This window comes from Drosophila biarmipes, unplaced genomic scaffold (genome assembly GCF_025231255.1).
Source record: "Drosophila biarmipes strain raj3 unplaced genomic scaffold, RU_DBia_V1.1 ptg000005l, whole genome shotgun sequence".
Classification (NCBI taxonomy): Eukaryota; Metazoa; Arthropoda; class Insecta; order Diptera; family Drosophilidae; genus Drosophila; species Drosophila biarmipes.
This window is the reverse complement of record NW_026114527.1, coordinates 3723450-3750639: the sequence shown is the minus strand read 5'-3', so window position 1 is coordinate 3750639 and position 27190 is coordinate 3723450. Positions and strand designations below refer to the sequence as shown.

At 38.2% G+C, this 27190-nt stretch overlaps 1 protein-coding gene across 1 annotated transcript in view; it reads left to right on the top strand.

Annotated features, from left to right (window-relative positions):
• The window catches only part of LOC127011713 (uncharacterized), a 77975-nt gene extending 51673 nt beyond the window's left edge, over positions 1-26302 (top strand). Inside the window, exon 2 of the mRNA XM_050889750.1 lies at positions 25465-26302. Within this exon, the coding sequence (XP_050745707.1) occupies positions 25482-25886 (405 nt within the window). The 5' untranslated portion in view covers positions 25465-25481 and the 3' untranslated portion in view covers positions 25887-26302. The remainder of the gene's footprint in view (positions 1-25464) is intronic.
• The last annotated feature ends 888 nt before the right edge of the window (positions 26303-27190 follow it).

Genomic DNA, 27190 nt, shown 5'->3' with positions numbered 1-27190 from the left:
CCATGGGCAAGCTAACGTTAAGAAAATCATTAGCAGGCGCTATGGGGAACTTATCTGATAATAAAGCAATTCCTCACACTTAGTATAAAATTAAGTTATTTGGGCTTTGGTTTAGTTAGTCAATAGTTCCCTACTCTGTCTACTATTTAAGTTTATGTGATGGCGCGGTTCTCTAGGTCGTGCTCCCCCTCCCATTTTCCCTAAGCACCGCCGACCTTGTAGGCAGAGTAGGCTGCCAGATAGCCGCACACATTGCCGTGTTCGTTACATATTCTTTGGCGCCCAACGTCGGGTGATCGGAAATCACAAATACCGTATCTTGAGAAGATAACACAGTTAATTTTTCGTGTCGCTACCAAAAGCAATATTCTGAAGTAAAATCCAAATTTTTGTATAGTTTCTTAATTTGAGCCTTAAGGTGATTCGGCGGAATTCAGACATCGCACGTTCTTGCATGTGCTCAACCTAGATTATGTTATCGCTCAATCCTAATTCCCCTATCAACAATAAATGAATTGCTTCGGAATGTGAGATTTGGGAAAAGCTCGAATTCGCACCAAGCAACATTATTCTTTTATTGATAAGATTTGATACACCCAAGAAAAGTCATTAGAGATTAACTTTGTAGGAAATTTCTATCAAGTACTCATGATTGTATTCTTAGAGATCAAACATTAAGTCATTTTTATTTTGAGATTTGTTTAGCTGAATAGTTTTTGGAAAGACACTCAGCAGTAGTGCGCTTTCTTTCCTAATATTAAAGGTCTTTTGCCCAACAGAAACCCTAATTTTATATTAATATTCATTTGATGCACGGTAACTAAAGGATAGTCCCAATTTTAAATCAGAGTTTTTACATTTACAATATTTGAGAAATTATTATAATACTACAACATGTCAGTTCAGCCTAATCGAGATGAGGTTGCAGTCACCGATAGTGGGGATGAACGTTCTCTTTGTATTATTTGCAATGCTACTATGTTAATAGATACTGAACTTGAAGAAACCCCTTGTAGACATAAATTTCACAGAACATGCGTGGTACTTTGGTTAGGAACTAATGAAACTTGTCCGCTTTGCCGAAGTGCTTGTACCCTGGTACAACTGATAACCTTTCCTGCTGCGCAACCGAATAGGTCTACTAATGATAGTAATAGGGAAGTTCGAGGTGCTTCTGCCAATCAAGCTACTGGTGCCGTCAACCGAACTAGACCAAACACAAGAGCGAATTCCAATCAGAACTCAACGAATAAGAGAGCACACTCTAGCTTGAGAAGCCAAAACACAACACATAGATCAACTGAACGTTCTAGCATTTCCGAAACTCGAGTACAGCAGTTAATCACAGACTCCTTAGAAACCTTTCGAGTTAGCATGGTTGCAGCAATAGCGTATAAGATCAGTAATACGATGCGAAACATTCAGTTGGCTAATAATTCCCAAAATCCGCGAAATAATATCCCTGTAGAAAATCCTGGTAACTTAAATCGATCCAATGCAAGCAGAGTTGATAGTAACCAAGGCTCTAGTATACGATTGCCTTATGGTGATCCTTTGACACAAGTCGTATATCGTCCTGACAAAGGTTCAAGCGTTATTTCTAATTGGAATGTGAAATTTACTGGCATGGCAAACGACATACCTGTTGAAGACTTCACCTATAGGCTAAATAGTTCGATACAATGCCTAAACGCAAACTGGAATTAGCTATACCAATTGCCAACGTACTATTTTCTGGACCTGGCCTACAATTTTACTGGTATTATTACATGTCTTGACCCCAAACACTGCCTCTTTAAGAGCAGAGTGCCACAAGCACGAACGATTTCTCGTTAGCATGGCAGGTAGATCGGCAGACCACCCTCCTCCAAACAGGCATTTGTAAATGAGCTAGTGCAGGTTGAAGAGTCTAGGGAAGAAGAGAATTATCAAAGTATGAACAAAGTAGAAATAAATGCGATGCGCAATGCTGAGCATTATAAATGTTGGAACTGTGCGGAAACCGGACACAGATATCATGATTACCTCAAAGCCAGACGCATATTTTGCTATTGTTGTGGTCGTCATGCCACTTATAAGCCTAGTTGCTTGAAATGTAATCTCCTGTCGGAAAACTCGTAAGAGGATGTCCATCAATTCTGACTAGTGGATATCCTGTTTCAAACTCAGCATCAATAATAGGTTCCGATTAACTACAACTCCTTATCTCTCTCCCAGTATTAAACAAGATATAATCTGCGGAATGGATTTTTTGAAACTATTTGGTCTTCGAATATCCAGACCAACGACTATTTCCGAAATTTCTGACTCCATTGCTTTAAGTGACACAGTCTTGCTTAATGCAACCGATCGAAACCGATTACAAGCTGCTATCGAATTCTTTCCATTGTCTGAAAAAAGTGGTTTAGGAAAAACAACCCTTATTGAACATTATATTGACACCGGTGCAGCAAAAGCAATTAAACAAAGATATTACAACCTATCTCCAGCCAAAGAGTTTCAGTTATGCCTTATACTGCATCATTATACTGGGAGTACTAGAAGAAGCGCCCGCGTCCTCATGGTCTTCTCCGGCAGTCCTTGTCCTAAAACCAGGCAAAGTGAGAATTTGCTTAGATTCTACGAAGCTTAATTCTGTTACTCTACTCCTCTTATTGAAGGTTTACTAAGTCGCTTATCTCCAGCACACTGCAGATATGTCTGGACGAAAAATCGAAACCAAAAACCGCAATAACTATATCCAACCGTCCTTTATATCAATTTACACGAATGCCTTTCAGACTAACTAATGCTCTGAAAACACTTTGTAGAAATTTATTAAAATGGCTTCACGCAGTAATCTCGGAGAACTGAAATTAGTGTAAATCAAAAGTTTGTGTGACAAATTTGGTTTATCCACAAAAGGAAACAAAGCCGCACTAATTGCTCAACTAAATGCTGTACTACCGTCTGAAATTGATCCGGAGTTGTTCTACGAAAAGGTGGAGTCTACAGGCGAAATTGGTGCTGGGATGACTGACGCCAATGCAGCCAAGAACAACAACGAAGAACAAAGTGAAAATAAGATGACGACGTGTTCGGCAACGAACTTTAAATTTTCGAGACAGTTGATCGTGATGGCGTTCAACCAATGTCGATTCAACCTTCGGCGTTCAACGTAATCCAGGTGGTAACGCTGCGGGAATGGAACAGGCGATGCACAATTTACGTTTCGAGAATGTTGACCGCCCATTCAAGCCAGAGATGAACTTAAAAACCGTCAAAGAGCTACTCCCAGAATACAACGGAGATGGCAACATAAACGAATGATTGATGGTGGTTAAAAACGTTTGTGATGTCTTCAAAGTTAGTGATGACGTCATGCGTCCATTAATTTGCTCACGCTTGAAGGGCAAGGCTAATTTTTGGCTGTTATCTCGCCCATCACTGTTGGCTGGAAGTATTGACCTAATTCTGGCACAACTAAAAATTTGTTTCGGAACCAAGGATAACGTCTTGGAAATGCAACGCAAGTTTGAAAACCGCAAGTGGCAGTTCGGCGAGAAGTTTGCTATCTACTATTTTGACAAGCTTACCCTGCACAAAACATCGCTATGAGTGTTCACGAACTAGTGCAATACTTGATAGATGGCATACAAAATGTACAACTTAAAAATCAAGCGAAACTACTACGTTTTGCAGTGCCTGCTGATGTGTTGGAAGCCTTTCAAGATGTAGAGAAACCCAGAGCTCCGGTACAACAAAATAGGATGCAAGGAACGTCTTCATCAAACGCTGCGACCTCGGAACAGAGGGTCAAATGCTTTAACTGCCACAGTATTGGTCATCTGGTTAAGGACTGCCGCAAGCCAGTAGGGGCTGATGGAGCTTGCTATGCCTGTGGAGAAGTTCGACACGTGGCTGGAGAGTGTTCATTGTACAAGAAGAGAGAACATAGCAACGAATATGAAAGACATTTTAAAGTCCATAGATTCGGGAAGTCCCGTTTCATTTCTAAAGAAGTCCATAGTTCCCTTAGCGTAATCATTGAAGAGAACAAGTTAAATAATACCTTTTTCGAAATAAACGAAAGTAAACTTATTGTAATAGGAAAAACAGTTTGCTTAATTAAAAGTTCAAATAAAAAAGTATAAATTGAATTGCTGGTTGTAACTAATGAATCTGTAAGGTACTCAATGGTAGTAGGACGCGATTTTTAAAATTTAAGTAATTTTAAGCTTGTAGAAGTAATTAACGATGGTAACCATTTATCTGTTAACCGTCTGTTAACATCAATCTAAGCCATGAAATATAATTATAGAATAACAATAAATTCAAGTTTCGACACCCGTACTATTTTGTTAAAGATTACATTCTTTTTTTTTTACCTTAATTTTTAACGTAAATTTTTGAATGAAGAACATAAATGAAGTCATTTGTACCCATTATACGGTTAATTTTCCATGGGCAAGGTAACGTTAAGAAAATCATAAATCATATCCGTGTTTGATAATAAAGTATAAAATGAAGAAAATTTTTTCGAATTGGGCCACCTGAAGTAACCGTGCATTATTAATAAGAGCATTAGCCACATACGCAAAGCGAGCTTATTCAAGGTTGGGTGGGTTTTGAAGAGGAATAAAATGACATCTGCAATTCCTCACACTTAGTATAAAATTAAATTATTTGGGCTTTGGTTTAGTTAGTCAATAGTTCCCTACTCTGTCTACTATTTAAGTTTATGTGATGTCGCGGTTCTCTAGGTCGCAAAACCCCACTTCCATTTTCCCTGATCACAGCCGACCCTGTAGGCAGAGTACGCTGCCAGATAGCCGCACACATTGCCGTGTTCGTTACATTATTCTTTGGCGCCCAACGTCGGGTGATCGGAAATCAGAAATACCGTATCTTGAGAAGATAACACAGTTAATTTTTCGTGTCCCTACCAAAAGCAATATTCTGAAGTAAAATCCAAATTTTTGTATAGTTTCTTAATTTGAGCCTTAAGGTGATTCGCCGGAATTCAGACACCGCACGTTCTTGCATGTGCTGAACCTAGATTATGTTATCGCTCAATCCTAATTCCCCTATCAACAATAAATGAATTGCTTCGGAATGTGAGATTTGGGAAAAGCTCGAATTCGCACCAAGCAACATTATTCTTTTATTAATAAGATTTGATACACCCAAGAAAAGTCATTAGAGATTAACTTTGTAGGAAATTTCTATCATGTACTCATGATTGTATTCTTAGAGATCAAACAATAAGTCATTTCTGTTTTGAGATTTGTTTAGCTGAATAGTTTTTGGAAAGACACTCAGCAGTAGTGCGCTTTCTTTCCTAATCTTAAAGGTCTTTTGCCCAACAGAAACCCTAATTTTATATTAATATTCATTTGATGCACGGTAACTAAAGGATAGTCCCAATTTTAAATCAGAGTTTTTATATTTACAATATTTGAGAAATTATTATAATACTACAACATGTCAGTTCAGCCTAATCGAGACGAGGTTGCAGTCACCGATAGTGGGGAACGTTCTCTTTGTATTATTTGCAATGCTACTATGTTAATAGATACTGAACTTGCAGAAACCCCTTGTAGACATAAATTTCACAGAACATGCGTGGTACTTTGGTTAGGAACTAATGAAACTTGTCCGCTTTGCCGAAGTGCTTGTACCCTGGTACAACTGATAACCTTTCCTGCTGCGCAACCGAATAGGCAAACTGGAATTAGCTATACCAATTTGCCAACGTACTATTTTCTGGACCAGGTCTACAATTTTACTGGCGTTTGAGAGAACTTCACATGTGTACAAGTCTCCGTGAACGGTATAGAGAACAACACACTGACGAAGGGATTAAATACTCTTTTCGATTTTCTAGATGCTATCCTAACGATTGCAACCAATGTTAAAAAGAATCTTAAACCTGAATTTTGACTAGTTTTATTACATGTCTTGACCCCAAACATTGCCTTCTTAAGAGCAGAGTGCCACAAGCACGAACGATTTCTCATTAGCATGGCAGGTAGATCGCAGACCGCCCTCCTCCAAACCGGCATTTGTATATGAGTTAGTGCAGGTTGAAGTGTCTAGGGAAGAAGAGAATTATCAAAGTATGAACGAAGTATAAATGCGATGCGCAATGCTGAGCGTTATAAATGTTGGAACTGTGCGGAAACCGGACACAGATATCATGATTGCCTCAAAGCCAGACGCATATTTTGCTATTGTTGTGGTCGTCATGACACTTATAAGCCTAGTTGCTTGAAATGTAATCTCCTGTCGGAAAACTCGTAAGAGGATGTCCATCAATTCTGACTAGTGGATATCCTGTTTCAAACTCAGCATCAATAGTAGGTACTAATCATTTTCCATTTTCTAATTTGAGTAACTCTCAACCTGACTCGACAACATATAACCCAGAATTAGACAAACCCAACTGTATGTTAATTAAAAACACTACAGAGCCCTCACGAAACTTTGAAATTATCCCCTACCATGAAAGAGTACGTAACTATTATCGGCGCAGAGCGGAAATATTTACACTACGAATTAATTCCGCCAACAAATCTCGATCGGCTAATCGTGTGTTCATGTGTGTTCAAATGTGTTCATTTTGGAAACAGCAGCGAAAAATAAAGAAATATGTCGTATTCTCTATTGTTAGACAGGACAAGGACTACCGTCCTTACATCGCTTTGGAATTATTTAACAAAACCTTCTTGGCCTTGCTTGATAGTGGAGCTAACAAATGCGTAGTAAGTGGTAAATTGGCTAAGCTTATTTCTACAGATCATCCAGGGTTAAGGAGGTTAAAATGTTATGTTCGTACAGCCGACGGTCAAAATCAAAACTACACCGCTACCATTGTCGTTCCGATTAACTATAACTCCTTATCTCAGGATGTAGAATTTTTATTAGTACCCAGTATTAAACAAGATATAATCTGCGGAATGGATTTTTTGAAACTATTTGGTCTTCGAATATCCAGTCCAACGACTATTTCCGAAATTTCTGACTCCAATGCTTTTAGTGACACAGTCTTGCTTAATGCAACCGGTCGAAACCGATTACAAGCTGCTATCGAATTCTTTCTATCGTCTGAAAAAAGTGGTTTAGGAAAAACAACCCCTTTTGAACATAATATTGACACCGGTGCAGCAAAAGCAATTAAACAAAGATATTACAACCTATCTCAAGCCAAAGAGCTTCAGTTATGCCTTATACAGCATCATTAGACTGGGAGTACTAGAAGAAGCGCCCGCTTCCTCGTGGTCTTCTCCGTCAGTCCTTGTCGTAAAACCAGGCAAAGTGAGAATTTGCTTAGATTCTAGGAAGCTTAATTCTGTTACAGTACATGATGCTTATCCTACTCCTCTTATTGAAGGTTTACTAAGTCGCTTATCTCCAGTACACTGCAGATATGTCTGGACGAAAAATCGAAACCAAAAACCGCAATAACTATATCCAACCGTCCTTTATATCAATTTACACGAATGCCTTTCAGACTAACTAATGCTCTGCAAACACTTTGTAGAAGTTTGCTATCTACTATTTTGACAAGCTTACTATGCACAAAACATCGCTATGAGTGTTCACGAACTAGTGCAGTACTTGATAGATGGCATACAAAATGTACAACTTAAAAATCAAGCGAAACTAATGTGTTTTGCAGTGCCTGCTGATGTGTTGGAAGCCTTTCAAGATGTAGAGAAACCCAGAGCTCCGGTACAACAAAATAGGATGCAAGGAATGCTTTAACTGCCCTAGTCTTGGTCATCTGGCTAAGGACTGCCGTAAACCAGTACGGGCTGTAGGAGCTTGGTATGCTTGTGGAGAAGTTCGACACGTGGCTGGAGAGTGTTCATTGTACAAGAAGAGAGAACATAGCAACGAATATGTAAGACATTTTAAAGTCCAATTTAAAAATACGTTACACATTTCTAACAAATTTTATTCCATAGAGTGCCTCATAGATTCGGGAAGTCCCGTTTCATTTCAAAAGAAGTCCGTAGTTCCCGTAACGTAATCATTGAAGAGAACAAGTTGAATAATACCTTTTTCGGAATAAACGAAAGTAAACTTAATATAATAGGAAAAACAGTTTGCTTAATTAAAAGTTCAAATAAAAACGTATTAATTGAATTGCTGGTTGTAACTGATGAATCTGTAAGGTACTCACCGGTAGTAGGACGCGATTTTTAAAATTTAAGTAATTTTAAGCTTGTAGAATTAATTAACGATGGTAACCATTTATCTGTTAACCGTCTGTTAACATCAATCTGAGCCAAGAAATATAATTATAGAATAACAATAGATTCAAGTTTCGACACCCGTACTATTTTGTTGAAGATTACCTTCATTTTTTTTTTAAACATAATTGTAAACGTAAATTTTTGAATGAAGAACATAAATGAAGTCATTTGTATCCATTATACGGTTAATTTGCCATGGGCAAGGTAACGTTAAGAAAATCATAAATCATATTCGTGTTTGATAATAAAGTATAAAATGAAGTAAATTTTTTCGAATTGGGACACCTGAAGTAACCGTGCTTTATTAATAAGAGCATTAGCCACCTACGCAAAGCGAGCTTATTCAAGGTTGGGTGGGTTTTGAAGAGGAATAAAATGACATCTGCAATTCCTCACACTTAGTATAAAATTAAATTATTTGGGCTTTGGTTTAGTTAGTCAATTGTTCCCTACTCTGTCTACTATTTAAGTTTATGTGATGGCGCGGTTCTCTAGGTCGCAAAACCCCACTTCCATTTTCCCTGATCACAGCCGACCCTGTAGGCAGAGTACGCTGCCAGATAGCCGCACACATTGTCGTGTTCGTTACATATTCTTTGGCGCCCAACGTCGGGTGATCGGAAATCAGAAATACCGTATCTTGAGAAGATAACACAGTTAATTTTTCGTGTCGCTACCAAAAGAAATATTCTGAAGCAAAATCCAAATTTTTGTATAGTTTCTTAATTTGAGCCTTAAGGTGATTCGCCGGAATTCAGACACCGCACGTTCTTGCATGTGCTGAACCTAGATTATGTTATCGCTCAATCCTAATTCCCCTATCAACAATAAATGAATTTCTTCGGAATGTGAGATTTGCGAAAAGCTCGAATTCGCACCAAGCAACATTATTCTTTTATTAATAAGATTTGATACACTCAAGAAAAGTCATTAGAGATTAAATTTGTAAAAAATTTCTTTCAAATACTCATGATTGTATTCTTAAAGATCAAACATTAAGTCATTTCTGTTTTGAGATTTGTTTAGCTGAATAGTTTTTGGAAAGACACTCAGAGGTAGTGCGCTTTCTTTCCTAATCTTAAAGGTCTTTTGCCCAACAGAAACCCTAATTTTATATTAATATTCATTTGATGCACGGTAACTAAAGGATAGTCCCAATTTTAAATCAGAGTTTTTATATTTACAATATTTGAGAAATTATTATAATACTACAACATGTCAGTTCAGCCTAATCGAGACGAGGTTGCAGTCACCGATAGTGGGGAACGTTCTCTTTGTATTATTTGCAATGCTACTATGTTAATAGATACTGAACTTGCAGAAACCCCTTGTAGACATAAATTTCACAGAACATGCGTGGTACTTTGGTTGGGAACTAATGAAACTTGTCCGCTTTGCCGAAGTGCTTGTACCCTGGTACAACTGATAACCTTTCCTGCTGCGCAACCGAATAGGCAAACTGGAATTAGCTATACCAATTTGCCAACGTACTATTTTCTGGACCAGGTCTACAATTTTACTGGCGTTTGAGAGAACTTCACATGTGTACAAGTCTCCGTGAACGGTATAGAGAACAACACACTGACGAAGGGATTAAATACTCTTTTCGACATGGGAAGCAGAAGAGTGAAGAAAATTTCGACGATTTTCTAGATGCTATCCTAACGATTGCAACCAATGTTAAAAAGAATCTTAAACCTGAATTTTGACTAGTTTTATTACATGTCTTGACCCCAAACATTGCCTTCTTAAGAGCAGAGTGCCACAAGCACGAACGATTTCTCATTAGCATGGCAGGTAGATCGCAGACCGCCCTCCTCCAAACCGGCATTTGTATATGAGCTAGTGCAGGTTGAAGTGTCTAGGGAAGAAGAGAATTATCAAAGTATGAACGAAGTATAAATGCGATGCGCAATGCTGAGCGTTATAAATGTTGGAACTGTGCGGAAACCGGACACAGATATCATGATTGCCTCAAAGCCAGACGCATATTTTGCTATTGTTGTGGTCGTCATGACACTTATAAGCCTAGTTGCTTGAAATGTAATCTCCTGTCGGAAAACTCGTAAGAGGATGTCCATCAATTCTGACTAGTGGATATCCTGTTTCAAACTCAGCATCAATAGTAGGTACTAATCATTTTCCATTTTCTAATTTGAGTAACTCTCAACCTGACTCGACAACATATAACCCAGAATTAGACAAACCCAACTGTATGTTAATTAAAAACACTACAGAGCCCTCACGAAACTTTGAAATTATCCCCTACCATGAAAGAGTACGTAACTATTATCGGCGCAGAGCGGAAATATTTACACTACGAATTAATTCCGCCAACAAATCTCGATCGGCTAATCGTGTGTTCATGTGTGTTCAAATGTGTTCATTTTGGAAACAGCAGCGAAAAATAAAGAAATATGTCGTATTCTCTATTGTTAGACAGGACAAGGACTACCGTCCTTACATCGCTTTGGAATTATTTAACAAAACCTTCTTGGCCTTGCTTGATAGTGGAGCTAACAAATGCGTAGTAAGTGGTAAATTGGCTAAGCTTATTTCTACAGATCATCCAGGGTTAAGGAGGTTAAAATGTTATGTTCGTACAGCCGACGGTCAAAATCAAAACTACACCGCTACCATTGTCGTTCCGATTAACTATAACTCCTTATCTCAGTATGTAGAATTTTTATTAGTACCCAGTATTAAACAAGATATAATCTGCGGAATGGATTTTTTGAAACTATTTGGTCTTCGAATATCCAGTCCAACGACTATTTCCGAAATTTCTGACTCCAATGCTTTTAGTGACACAGTCTTGCTTAATGCAACCGGTCGAAACCGATTACAAGCTGCTATCGAATTCTTTCTATCGTCTGAAAAAAGTGGTTTAGGAAAAACAACCCCTTTTGAACATAATATTGACACCGGTGCAGCAAAAGCAATTAAACAAAGATATTACAACCTATCTCAAGCCAAAGAGCTTCAGTTATGCCTTATACAGCATCATTAGACTGGGAGTACTAGAAGAAGCGCCCGCTTCCTCGTGGTCTTCTCCGTCAGTCCTTGTCGTAAAACCAGGCAAAGTGAGAATTTGCTTAGATTCTAGGAAGCTTAATTCTGTTACAGTACATGATGCTTATCCTACTCCTCTTATTGAAGGTTTACTAAGTCGCTTATCTCCAGTACACTGCAGATATGTCTGGACGAAAAATCGAAACCAAAAACCGCAATAACTATATCCAACCGTCCTTTATATCAATTTACACGAATGCCTTTCAGACTAACTAATGCTCTGCAAACACTTTGTAGAAGTTTGCTATCTACTATTTTGACAAGCTTTCTATGCACAAAACATCGCTATGATTGTTCACGAACTAGTGCAGTGCTTGATAGATGGCATACAAAATGTACAACTTAAAAATCAAGCGAAACTACTACGTTTTGCAGTGCCTGCTGATGTGTTGGAAGCCTTTCAAGATGTAGAGAAACCCAGAGCTCCGGTACAACAAAATAGGATGCAAGGAACGTCTTCATCAAACGACCTCGGAACAGAGGGTCATCTGGCTAAAGACTGCCGAAAGCCAGTACGGGCTGATGGAGCTTGCTATGCTTGTGGAGAAGTTCGACACGTGGCTGGAGAGTGTTCATTGAACAACAAGAGAGAACATAGCAACGAATATGTAAGACATTTTAAAGTCCATAGATTCGGGATGTCCCGTTTCATTTCTAAAGAAGAGAACAAGTTGAATAATACCTTTTTCGGAATAAACGAAAGTAAACTTAATGTAATAGGAAAAACAGTTTGCTTAATTAAAAGTTCAAATAAAAACGTATTAATTGAATTTCTGGTTTTAACTGATGAATCTGTAAGGTACTCAATGGTAGTAGGACGCGATTTTTAAAATTTAAGTAATTTTGAGCTTGTAGAAGTAATTAACGATGGTAACCATTTATCTGTTAACCGTCTGTTAACATCAATCTGAGCCAAGAAATATAATTATAGAAGAACAATAGATTCAAGTTTCGACACCCGTACTATTTTGTTAAAGTTTACCATCATTTTTTTTTAAATCTAATTGTAAACGTAAATTTTTTAATGAAGAACATAAATGAAGTCATTTGTACCCATTATACGGTTAATTTTCCATGGGCAAGGTAACGTTAAGAAAATCATAAATCATATCCGTGTTTGATAATAAAGTATAAAATGAAGAAAATTTTTTCGAATTGGGCCACCTGAAGTAACCGTGCATTATTAATAAGAGCATTAGCCACATACGCAAAGCGAGCTTATTCAAGGTTGGGTGGGTTTTGAAGAGGAATAAAATGACATCTGCAATTCCTCACGCTTAGTATAAAATTAAATTATTTGGGCTTTGGTTTAGTTAGTCAATAGTTCCCTACTCTGTCTACTATTTAAGTTTATGTGATGTCGCGGTTCTCTAGGTCGCAAAACCCCACTTCCATTTTCCCTGATCACAGCCGACCCTGTAGGCAGAGTACGCTGCCAGATAGCCGCACACATTGCCGTGTTCGTTACATATTCTTTGGCGCCCAACGTCGGGTGTTCGGAAATCAGAAATACCGTATCTTGAGAAGATAACACAGTTAATTTTTCGTGTCCCTACCAAAAGCAATATTCTGAAGTAAAATCCAAATTTTTGTATAGTTTCTTAATTTGAGCCTTAAGGTGATTCGCCAGAATTCAGACACCGCACGTTCTTGCATGTGCTGAACCTAGATTATGTTATCGCTCAATCCTAATTCCCCTATCAACAATAAATTAATTTCTTCGGAATGTGAGATTTGGGAAAAGCTCGAATTCGCACCAAGCAACATTATTCTTTTATTAATAAGAATTGATACACCCAAGAAAAGTAATTAAAGATTAACTTTGTAGGAAATTTCTATCAAGTATTGTATTGTATTCTTAGAGATCAAACATTAAGTCATTAGTGTTTTGAGATTTGTTTAGCTAATAAGTTTTTGGGAAGGCACTCAGCAGTAGTGCGCTTTCTTTCCTAATATTAAAGGTCTTTTGCCCAACAAAAACCCTAATTTTATATTAATATACATTTAATGCGCGGTATTTAAAGGATAGTCCCAATTTTAAATCAAAGTTTTTATATTTACAATATTTGAGAAATTATTATAATACTACAACATGTCAGTTCAGCCTAATCGAGACGAGGTTGCAGTCACCGATAGTGGGGATGAACGTTCTCTTTATATTATTTGCAATGATACTGAACTTGCAGAAACCCCTTGTAGATATAAATTTCACAGAACATGCCTGGTACTTTAGTTAAGAACTAATGAAACATGTCCGCTTTGCTTAAGTGCTTGTACCCTGGTACAACTGATAACCTTTCCTGCTGCTCAACCAAATAGGTCTACTAATGATAGTAATAGGGAAGTTCGAGGTGCTTCTGCCAATCAAGCTACTGGTGCCGTCAACCGAACTAGACCAAACACAAGAGCGAATTCCAATCAGAACTTAACGAATCAGAGAGCACACTCTAGCTTGGAAGCCAAAACACAACACATAGATCAACTGAACGTTCTAGCATTTCCGAAACTCGAGTACAGCAGTTAATCACAGACTCCTTAGAAACCTTTCGAGTTAGCATGGTTGCAGCAATAGCGTATGAGATCAGTAGTACGAAGCGAAACATTCAGTTGGCTAATAATTCCCAAAATCCGCGAAATAATATCCCTGTAGAAAATCCTGGTAACTTAAATCGATCCAATGCAAGCAGAGTTGATAGTAATCAAGGCTCTAGTATACGATTGCCTTATGGTGATCCTTTGACAAAAGCCGTACATCGTCCTGACAAAGTTTCAAGCGTTATTTCTAATTGGAATGTGAAATTTACTGGCATGGAAAATGACATACCTGTTGAAGACTTCATCTATAGCATAAGTAGTTTGACTCTACAATGCCTAAACGCAATCTGGAATTAGCTATACCAATTTGCCAACGTACTATTTTCTGGACCAGGTCTACAATTTTACCGGCGCTTGAGAGAACTTCAAGTGAACCGATTTGGTTTCACCTGTGTACAAGTCTCCGTGAACGGTATAGAGAACAGCACACTGACGAAGGCATTAATAACTCTTTTCGACATGGGAAGCAGAAGAGTGGAGAAAATTTCGACGATTTTCTAGATGCTATCCAAACGATTGCAACCAATGTTAAAAAGAACCTTAAACCTGAATTTTGACTAGTATTATTACAAGTCTTGACCGCAAACATTGCCTCCTTAAGAGCAGAGTGCCACAAGCACGAACGATTTCTCATTAGCATGGCAGGTAGAGTGTAGGGAAGAAGAGAATTATCAAAGTATGAATAAAGTAGAAATAAATGCGATGCGCAATGCTGAGCGTTATAAATGTTGGAACTGTGCGGAAACCGGACACAGATATCATGATTACCTGAAAGCCAGACGCATATTTTGCTATTGTTGTGGTCGTCATGACACTTATAAGCCTAGTTGCTTGAAATGTAATCTCCTGTCGGAAAACTCGTAAGAGGATGTCCATCAATTCTGACTAGTGGATATCCTGTTTCAAACTCAGCATCAATAATAGGTACTAATCACCTTCCATCTTCTAATTTGAGTAACTCTCAACCTGACTCGACAACATATAGCCCAGAATTAGACAAACCCAACTGTATGTTAATTAAAAACACTAGAGCCCTCACGAAACTTTGAAATTATCCCCTACCATGAAAGAGTACGTAACTATTATCGGCGCAGAGCGGAAATATTTACACTACGAACTAATTCCGCCAACAAATCTCGATCGCCTAATCGAATGTGTTCATTTTGGAAACAGCAGCGAAAAATAAAGAAATATGTCGTATTCTCTATTGTTAGACAGGACAAGGACTACCGTCCTTACCTCGCTTTGGAATTATTTAACAAAACCTTCTTGGCCTTGCTTGATAGTGGAGCTAACAAATGCGTAGTAAGTGGTAAATTGGCTAAGCTTATTTCTACAGATCATCCTGGGTTAAGGAGGTTAAAATGTTATGTCCGCTATCATTGTCGTTCCGATTAACTATAACTCCTTATCTCAGGATGTAGAATTTTAATTAGTACCCAGTATTAAACAAGATATAATCTGCGGAATGGATTTTTTGAAACTATTTGGTCTTCGAATATCCAGACCAACGACTATTTCCGAAATTTCTGACTCCATTGCTTTGAGTGACACAGTCTTGCTTAATGCAACCGATCGAAACCGATTACAAGCTGCTATCGAATTCTTTCCATTGTCTGAAAAAAGTGGTTTAGGAAAAACAACCCTTATTGAACATTATATTGACACCGGTGCAGCAAAAGCAATTAAACAAAGATATTACAACCTATCTCCAGCCAAAGAGTTTCAGTTATGCCTTATACTGCATCATTAGACTGGGAGTACTAGAAGAAGCGCCCGCGTCCTCATGGTCTTCTCCGGCAGTCCTTGTCCTAAAACCAGGCAAAGTGAGAATTTGCTTAGATTCTACGAAGCTTAATTCTTTACTCTACTCCTCTTATTGAAGGTTTACTAAGTCGCTTATCTCCAGTACACTGCAGATATGTCTGGACGAAAAATCGAAACCAAAAACCGCAATAACTATATCCAACCGTCCTTTAAATTAAATTAAATTAATCAAAATCAAATTAATGTAAATCAAAAGTTTGTGTGACAAATTTGGTTTATCCACAAAAGGAAACAAAGCCGCACTAATTGCTCAACTAAATGCTGTACTACCGTCTGAAATTGATCCGGAGTTGTTCTACGAAAAGGTGGAGTCTACAGGCGAAATTAGTGCTGGGATGACTGACGCCAATGCAGCCAACAACAACAACGAAGAACAAAGTGAAAATAAGATGACGACGTGTTCGGCAACGAACTTTAAATTTTCGAGACAGTTGATCGTGATGGCGTTCAACCAATGGCGATTCAACCTTCGGCGTTCAACGTAATCCAGGTGGCAACGCTGCGGGAATGGAACAGGAGATGCACAATTTACGTTTCGAGAATGTTGACCGCCTTTCCAAGCCAGAGATGAACTTCAAAGAGCTACTCCCAGAATACACCGGCGATGGCAACATAAACGAATGGTTGATGGTGGTTAAAAACGTTCGTGATGTGTTCAAAGTTAGTGATGACGTCATGCGGCCATTAATTTGCTCACGCTTGAAGGGCAAGGCTTATTTTTGGCTGTTATCTCGCCCATCACTGTTGGCTGGAAGTATTGACCTAATTCTGACACAACTAAAAATTTTTTTCGGAACCAAGGATAACGTCTTGGAAATGCGACGCAAGTTTGAAAACCGCAAGTGGCAGTTCGGCGAGAAGTTTGCTATCTACTATTTTGACAAGCTTACCCTGCACAAAACATCGCTATGAGTGTTCACGAACTAGTGCAGTACTTGATAGATGGCATGCAAAATGTACAACTTAAAAATCAAGCGAAACTACTACGTTTTGCAGTGCCTGCTAATGTGTTGGAAGCCTTTCAAGATGTAGAGAAACCCAGAGCTACGGTACAACAAAATAGGATGCAAGGAACGTCTTCATCAAACGCTGCGACCTCGGAACAGAGGGTCAAATGCTTTAACTGCCCTAGTCTTGGTCATCTGGCTAAGGACTGCCGTAAGCCAGTACGAGCTGTAGGAGCTTGCTATGCTTGTGGAGAAGTTCGACACGTGGCTGGAGAGTGTTCATTGTACAAGAAGAGAGAACATAGCAACGAATATGTAAGACACTTTAAAGTCCAATTTAAAAATACGTTACATTTCTAACAAATTTTAGTCCCGTTTCATTTCAAAAGAAGTCCGTAGTTCCCGTAACGTAATCATTGAAGAGAACAAGTTGAATAATACCTTTTTCGGAATAAACGAAAGTAAACCTAATGTAATAGGAAAAACAGTTTGCTAATTAAAAGTTCAAATAAAAACGTATTAATTGAATTGCTGGTTGTAACTGATGAATCTGTAAGGTACTCAATGGTAGTAGGACGCGATTTTTAAAATTTAAGTAATTTTAAGCTTGTAGAATTAATTAACGATGGTAACCATTTATCTGTTAACCGTCTGTTAACATCAATCTGAGCCAAGAAATATAATTATAGAATAACAATAGATTCAAGTTTCGACACCCGTACTATTTTGTTGAAGATTACCTTCATTTTTTTTTTTAACATAATTGTAAACGTAAATTTTTGAATGAAGAACATAAATGAAGTCATTTGTATCCATTATACGGTTAATTTGCCATGGGCAAGCTAACGTTAAGAAAATCATAAGCAGCCGCTATGGGGAACTTATTTGATAATAAAGTATAAAATGAAGTAAATTTTTTGCGAATTGGGACACCTGAAGTAACCGTGCTTTATTAATAAGAGCATTAGCCACCTACGCAAAGCGAGCTTATTCAAGGTTGGGTGGGTTTTGAAGAGGAATAAAATGACATCTGCAATTCCTCACACTTAGTATAAAATTAAATTATTTGGGCTTTGGTTTAGTTAGTCAATAGTTCCCTACTCTGTCTACTATTTAAGTTTATGTGATGGCGCGGTTCTCTAGGTCGCAAAACCCCACTCCCATTTTCCCTAAGCACCGCCGACCCTGTAGGCAGAGTACGCTGCCAGATAGCCGCACACATTGTCGTGTTCGTTACATATTCTTTGGCGCCCAACGTCGGGTGATCGGAAATCAGAAATACCGTATCTTGAGAAGATAACACAGTTAATTTTTCGTGTCGCTACCAAAAGAAATATTCTGAAGCAAAATCCAAATTTTTGTATAGTTTCTTAATTTGAGCCTTAAGGTGATTCGCCGGAATTCAGACACCGCATGTTCTTGCCTGTGCTGAACCTAGATTATGTTATCGCTCAATCCTAATTCCTCTATCAACAATAAATGAAATGTATCGGAATGTGAGGTTTGGGAAAAGCTCGAATTCGCACCAAGCAACATTATTCTTTTATTATTAAGATTTGATACACCCAAGAAAAGTCATTAGAGATTAACTTTGTAGGAAATTTCTATCAAGTACTCATGATTGTATTCTTAGAGATCAAACATTAAGTCATTTCTGTTTTGAGATTTGTTTAGCTGAATAGTTTTTGGAAAGACACTCAGCAGTAGTGCGCTATATTAAAGATCTTTTGCCCAACAGAAACCCTAATTTTATATTAATATTCATTTGATGCACGGTAACTAAAGGATAGTCCCAATTTTAAATCAGAGTTTTTATATTTACAATATTTGAGAAATTATTATAATACTACAACATGTCAGTTCAGCCTAATCGAGACGAGGTTGCAGTCACCGATAGTGGGGAACGTTCTCTTTGTATTATTTGCAATGCTACTATGGTAATAGATACTGAACTTGCAGAAACCCCTTGTAGACATAAATTTTACAGAACATGCGTGGTACTTTGGTTAGGAACTAATGAAACTTGTCCGCTTTGCCGAAGTGCTTGTACCCTGGTACAACTGATAACCTTTCCTGCTGCGCAACCGAATAGGTCTACTAATGATAGTAATAAGGAAGTTCGAGGTGCTTCGGCCAATCAAGCTACTGGTGCCGTCAACCGAACTAGACCAAACACAAGAGCGAATTCCAACCAGAACTCAACGAATAAGAGAGCACACTCTAGCTTGAGAAGCCAAAACACAACACATAGATCAACTGAACGTTCTAGCATTTCCGAAACTTTAGTTCAGCAGTTAATCACAGACTCCTTAGAAACCTTTCGAGTTAGCATGGTTGCAGCAATAGCGTATGAGATCAGTAGTACGAAGCGAAACATTCAGTTGGCTAATAATTCCCAAAATCCGCGAAATAATATCCCTGTAGAAAATCCTGGTAACTTAAATCGATCCAATGCAAGCAGAGTTGATAGTAACAAGGCTAGTATACGATTGCCTTATGGTGATCCTTTGACATAAGCCGTATATCGTCCTGACAAAGTTTCAAGCGTTATTTCTAATTGGAATGTGAAATTTACTGGCATGGGAAATGGCATACCTGTTGAAGACTTCATCTATAGCATAAGTAGTTTGACTCTACAATGCCTAAACGCAAACTGGAATTAGCTATACCAATTTGCCAACGTACTATTTTCTGGACCAGGTCTACAATTTTACCGGCGCTTGAGAGAACTTCAAGTGAACCGATTTGGTTTCACCTGTGTACAAGTCTCCGTGAACGGTATAGAGAACAGCACACTGACGAAGGCATTAATAACTCTTTTCGACATGGGAAGCAGAAGAGTGGAGAAAATTTCGACGATTTTCTAGATGCTATCCAAACGATTGCAACCAATGTTAAAAAGAACCTTAAACCTGAATTTTGACTAGTATTATTAAAAGTCTTGACCGCAAACATTGCCTCCTTAAGAGCAGAGTGCCACAAGCACGAACGATTTCTCATTAGCATGGCAGGTAGAGTGTAGGGAAGAAGAGAATTATCAAAGTATGAACAAAGTAGAAATAAATGCGATGCGCAATGCTGCGGAAACCGGACACAGATATCATGATTGCCTGAAAGCCAGACGCATATTTTGCTATTGTTGTGGTCGTCATGACACTTATAAGCCTAGTTGCTTGAAATGTAATCTCCTGTCGGAAAACTCGTAAGAGGATGTCCATCAATTCTGACTAGTGGATATCCTGTTTCAAACTCAGCATCAATAATAGGTACTAATCACCTTCCATCTTCTAATTTGAGTAACTCTCAACCTGACTCGACAACATATAGCCCAGAATTAGACAAGCCCAACTGTATGTTAATTAAAAACACTAGAGCCCTCACGAAACTTTGAAATTATCCCCTACCATGAAAGAGTACGTAACTATTATCGGCGCAGAGCGGAAATATTTACACTACGAACTAATTCCGCCAACAAATCTCGATCGCCTAATCGAATGTGTTCATTTTGGAAACAGCAGCGAAAAATAAAGAAATATGTCGTATTCTCTATTGTTAGACAGGACAAGGACTACCGTCCTTACCTCGCTTTGAAATTATTTAACAAAACCTTCTTGGCCTTGCTTGATAGTGGAGCTAACAAATGCGTAGTAAGTGGTAAATTGGCTAAGCTTATTTCTACAGATCATCCAGGGTTAAGGAGGTTAAAATGTTATGTTGGTACAGCCGACGGTCAAAATCAAAACTACACCGCTACCATTGTCGTTCCGATTAACTATAACTCCTTATCTCAGGATGTAGAATTTTAATTAGTACCCAGTATTAAACAAGATATAATCTGCGGAATGGATTTTTTTAAACTATTTGGTCTTCGAATATCCAGTCCAACGACTATTTCCGAAATTTCTGACTCCAATGCTTTAAGTGACACAGTGTTGCTTAATGCAACCGATCGAAACCGATTACAAGCTGCTATCGAATTCTTTCCATCGTCTGAAAAAAGTGGTTTAGGAAAAACAACCCTTATTGAACATCATATTGACACCGGAGCGGCAAAAGCAATTAAACAAAGATATTACAACCTATCTCCAGCCAAAGAGCTTCAGTTATGCCTTATACAGCATCATTGGGAGTACTAGAAGAAGCGCCCGCGTCCTCATGGTCTTCTCCGGCAGTCCTTGTCCTAAAACCAGGCAAAGTGAGAATTTGTTTAGATTCTAGGAAATTAATTCTGCTACAGTACAGGATGCTTATCCTACTCCTCTTATTGAAGGTTTAGTAAGTTGCTTATCTCCAGTACACTGCAGATATGTCTGGACGAAAAATCGAAACCAAAAACCGCAATAACTATATCTAACCGTCCTTTAAATTAATTTACACGAATGCCTTTCAGGCTAACTAATGCTCTGCAAACACTTTGTAGAAGTTTGCTATCTACTATTTTGACAAGCTTACCCTGCACAAAACATCGCTATGAGTGTTTACGAACTAGTGCAGTACTTGATAGATGGAATACAAAATGTACAACTTAAAAATCAAGCGAAACTACTACGTTTTGCAGTGCCTGCTGATGTGTTGGAAGTCTTTCAAGATGTAGAGAAACCCAGAGCTCCGGTACAACAAAATAGGATGCAAGGAACGTCTTCATCAAACGCTGCGACCTCAGAACAGAGGGACAAATACTTTAATTGCCACAGTCTTGGTCATCTGGCTAATGACTGCCGCAAGCCAGTAGGGGCTGAAAGAGCTTGCTATGCCTCTGGAGAAGTAAAGAAGAGAACAAGTTGAATAATACCTTTTTCGGAATAAACGAAAGTAAACTTAATGTAATAGGAAAAACAGTTGGCTTAATTAAAAGTTCAAATAAAAACGTATTAATTGAATTGCTGGTTGTAACTAATGAATCTGTAAGGTACTCAATGGTAGTAGGACGCGATTTTTAAAATTTAAGTAATTTTAAGCTTGTAGAAGTAATTAACGATGGTAACCATTTATCTGTTAACCGTCTGTTAACATCAATCTGAGCCATGAAATATAATTATAGAATAACAATAGATTCAAGTTTCGACACCCGTATTATTTTGTTAAAGATTACATTCATTTTTTTTTTAAACTTAATTTTTAACGTAAATTTTAGAATGAAGAACATAAATGAAGTCATTTGTACTCATTATACGGTTAATTTGCCATGGGCAAGGTAACGTTAAAAAAATCATAAATCATATCCGTATTTGATAATAAAGTATAAAATGACGTACATTTTTTCGAATTGGGACACCTGAAGTAACCGTGCATTATTAATAAGAGCATCAGCCACATACGCAAAGCGAGCTTATTCAAGGTTAGGTGGGTTTTGAAGAGGAATAAAATGCAATTCCTCACACTTAGTATAAAATTAAATTATTTGGGCTTTGGTTTAGTTAGTCAATAGTTCCCTACTCTGTCTACTATTTAAGTTTATGTGATGTCGCGGTTCTCTAGGTCGCAAAACCCCACTTCCATTTTCCCTGATCACAGCCGACCCTGTAGGCAGAGTACGCTGCCAGATAGCCGCACACATTGCCGTGTTCGTTACATATTCCTTGGCGCCCAACGTCTGGTGATCGGAAATCAGAAATACCGTATCTTGAGAAGATAACACAGTTAATTTTTCGTGTCCCTACCAAAAGCAATATTCTGAAGTAAAATCCAAATATTTGTATAGTTTCTTAATTTGAGCCTTAAGGTGATTCGCCGGAATTCAGACACCGCACGTTCTTGCATGTGCTGAACCTAGATTATGTTATCGCTCAATCCTAATTCCCCTATCAACAATAAATGAATTGCTTCGGAATGTGAGATTTGGGAAAAGCTCGAATTCGCACCAAGCAACATTATTCTTTTATTAATAAGATTTGATACACCCAAGAAAAGTCATTAGAGATTAACTTTGTAGGAAATTTCTATCAAGTACTCATGATTGTATTCTTAGAGATCAAACATTAAGTCATTTCTGTTTTGAGATTTGTTTAGCTTAATAGTTTTTGGAAAGACACTCAGCAGTAGTGCGCTTTCTTTCCTAATCTTAAAGGTCTTTTGCCCAACAGAAACCCTAATTTTATATTAATATTCATTTGATGCACTGTAACTAAAGGATAATCCCAATTTTAAATCAGAGTTTTTATATTTACAATATTTGAGAAATTATTATAATACTACAACATGTCAGTTCAGCCTAATCGAGACGAGGTTGCAGTCACCGATAGTGGGGATGAACGAATAGGTCTACTAATGATAGTAATAGGGAAGTTCGGGGTGCTTCTGCCAATCAAGCTACTGGTGCCGTCAACCGAACTAGACCAAACCCAAGAGCGAATTCCAATCAGAACTCAACGAATAAGAGAGCACACTCTAGCTTGAGAAGCCAAAACACAACACATAGATCAACTGAACGTTCTAGCATTTCCGAAACTCTAGTACAGCAGTTAATCACAGACTCCTTAGAAACCTTTCGAGTTAGCATGGTTGCAGCAATAGCGTATGAGATCAGTAATACGATGCGAAACATTCAGTTGGCAATAATTCCCAAAATCCGCGAAATAATATCCCTGTAGAAAATCGTGGTAACTTAAATCGATCCAATGCAAGCAGAGTTGATAGTAACCAAGGCTCTAGTATACGATTGCCTTATGGTGATCCTTTGACACAAGTCGTATATCGTCCTGACAAAGGTTCAAGCGTTATTTCTAATTGGAATGTGAAATTTACTGGCATGGCAAACGACATACCTGTTGAAGACTTCACCTATAGGCTAAATAGTTCGATACAATGCCTAAACGCAAACTGGAATTAGCTATACCAATTGCCAACGTACTATTTTCTGGACCTGGTCTACAATTTTACTGGTATTATTACATGTCTTGACCCCAAACACTCCCTCCTTAAGAGCAGAGTGCCACAAGCACGAACGATTTCTCGTTAGCATGGCAGGTAGATCGGCAGACCACCCTCCTCCAAACAGGCATTTGTAAATGAGCTAGTGCAGGTTGAAGAGTCTAGGGAAGAAGAGAATTATCAAAGTATGAACAAAGTAGAAATAAATGCGATGCGCAATGCTGAGCATTATAAATGTTGGAACTGTGCGGAAACCGGACATAGATATCATGATTGCCTCAAAGCCAGACGCATATTTTGCTATTGTTGTGGTCGTCATGACACTTATAAGCCTAGTTGCTTGAAATGTAATCTCCTGTCGGAAAACTCGTAAGAGGATGTCCATTAATTCTGACTAGTGGATATCCTGTTTCAAACTCAGCATCAATAATAGGTACTAATCACCTTCCATCTTCTAATTTGAGTAACTCTCAACCTGACTCGACAACATATAGCCCAGAATTAGACAAACCCAACTGTATGTTAATTAAAAACACTAGAGCCCTCACGAAACTTTGAAATTATCCCCTACCATGAAAGAGTACGTAACTATTATCGGCGCAGAGCGGAAATATTTACACTACGAACTAATTCCGCCAACAAATCTCGATCGCCTAATCGGATGTGTTCATTTTGGAAACAGCAGCGAAAAATAAAGAAATATGTCGTATTCTCTATTGTTAGACAGGACAAGGACTACCGTCCTTACCTCGCTTTGGAATTATTTAACAAAACCTTCTTGGCCTTGATTGATAGTGGAGCTAACAAATGTGTAGTAAGTGGTAAATTGGCTAAGCTTATTCCTACAGATCATCCAGGGTTAAGGAGGTTAAAATGTTATGTTCGTACAGCTGACGGTCAAAATCAAAACGTCACCGCTACCATTGTCGTTCCGATTAACTACAACTCCTTATCTCTCTCCCAGTATTAAACAAGATATAATCTGTGGAATGGATTTTTTGAAACTATTTGGTCTTCGAATATCCAGACCAACGACTATTTCCGAAATTTCTGACTCCCTTGCTTTAAGTGACACAGTCTTGCTTAATGCAACCGATCGAAACCGATTACAAGCTGCTATCGAATTCTTTCCATCGTCTGAAAAAAGTGGTTTAGGAAAAACAACCCTTATTGAACATTATATTGACACCGGTGCAGCAAAAGCAATTAAACAAAGATATTACAACCTATCTCCAGCCAAAGAGTTTCAGTTATGCCTTATACTGCATCATTAGACTGGGAGTACTAGAAGAAGCGCCCGCGACCTCATGGTCTTCTCCGGCTGTCCTTGTCCTAAAACCAGGCAAAGTGAGAATTTGCTTAGATTCTACGAAGCTTAATTCTGTTACTCCACTCCTCTTATTGAAGGTTTACTAAGTCGCTTATCTCCAGCACACTGCAGATATGTCTGGACGAAAAATCGAAACCAAAAACCGCAATAACTATATCCAACCGTCCTTTATATCAATTTACACGAATGCCTTTCAGAATAACTAATGCTCTGAAAACACTTTGTAGAAATTTATTAAAATGGCTTCACGCAGTAATCTCGGAGAACTGAAATTAGTGTAAATCAAAAGTTTGTGTGACAAATTTGGTTTATCCACAAAAGGAAACAAAGCCGCACTAATTGCTCAACTAAATGCTGTACTACCATCTGAAATTGATCCGGAGTTGTACTACGAAAAGGTGAAGTCTACAGGCGAAATTGGTACTGGGATGACTGACGCCAATGCAGCCAACAACAACAACGAAGAACAAAGTGAAAATAAGATGTAGACGTGTTCGGCATCGAACTTTAAATTTTCGAGACAGTTGATCGTGATGGCGTTCAACCAATGGTGATTCAACCTTCGGCGTTCAACGTAATCCAGGTGGCAACGCTGCGGGAATGGAACAGGAGATGCACAATTTACGTTTCGAGAATGTTGACCGCCTTTCCAAGCCAGAGATGAACTTCAAAGAGCTACTCCCAGAATACAACGGCGATGGCAACATAAACGAATGGTTGATGGTGGTTAAAAACGTTCGTGATGTGTTCAAAGTTAGTGATGACGTCATGCGGCCATTAATTTGCTCACGCTTGAAGGGCAAGGCTAATGTTTGGCTGTTATCTCGCCCATCACTGTTGGCTGGAAGTATGGACCTAATTCTGGCACAACTAAAAATTTGTTTCGGAACCAAGGATAACGTCTTGGAAATGCAACGCAAGTTTGAAAACCGCAAGTGGCAGTTCGGCGAGAAGTTTGCTATCTACTATTTTGACAAGCTTACCCTGCACAAAACATCGCTATGAGTGTTCACGAACTAGTGCAGTACTTGATAGATGGCATGCAAAATGTACAACTTAAAAATCAAGCGAAACTACTACGCTTTGCAGTGCCTGCTAATGTGTTGGAAGCCTTTCAAGATGTAGAGAAACCCAGAGCTACGGTACAACAAAATAGGATGCAAGGAACGTCTTCATCAAACGCTGCGACCTCGGAACAGAGGGTCAAATGCTTTAACTGCCCTAGTCTTGGTCATCTGGCTAAGGACTGCCGTAAGCCAGTATGGGCTGTAGGAGCTTGCTATGCTTGTGGAGAAGTTCGACACGTGGCTGGAGAGTGTTCACTGTACAAGAAGAGAGAACATAGAAACGAATATGTAAGACACTTTAAAGTCCAATTTAAAAATACGTTACATTTCTAACAAATTTTAGTCCCGTTTCATTTCAAAAGAAGTCCATAGTTCCCTTAGCGTAATCATTGAAGAGAACAAGTTGAATAATACCTTTTTCGGAATAAACGAAAGTAAACTTAATGTAATAGGAAAAACAGTTTGCTAATTAAAAGTTCAAATAAAAACGTATTAATTGAATTGCTGGTTGTAACTGATGAATCTGTAAGGTACTCAATGGTAGTAGGACGCGATTTTTAAAATTTAAGTAATTTTAAGCTTGTAGAATTTATTAACGATGGTAACCATTCATCTGTTAACCGTCAGTTAACATCAATCTGAGCCAAGAAATATAATTATAGAATAACAATAGATTCAAGTTTCAACACCCGTACTATTTTTTTAAAGATTACCTTCATTTTTTTTTAAACATAATTGTAAACGTAAATTTTTGAATGAAGAACATAAATGAAGTCATTTGTACCCATTATACGGTTAATTTGCCATGGGCAAGGTAACGTTAAGAAAATCATAAATCATATCCGTGTTTGATAATAAAGTATAAAATGAAGTAAATTTTTTGCGAATTGGGACACCTGAAGTAACCGTGCATTATTAATAAGAGCATTAGCCGCATAAACAAAGCGAGCTTATTCAAGGTTGGGTGGGTTTTGAAGAGGAATAAAATGACATCTGCAATTCCTCACACTTAGTATAAAATTAAATTATTTGGGCTTTGGTTTAGTTAGTCAATAGTTCCCTACTCTGTTTACTATTTAAGTTTATGTGATGGCGCGGTTCTCTAGGTCGCAAAACCCCACTCCCATTTTCCCTAAGCACCGCTGACCCTGTAGGCAGAGTACGCTGCCAGATAGCCGCACACATTGCCGTGTTCGTTACATATTCTTTGGCGCCCAACGTCGGGTGATCGGAAATCAGAAA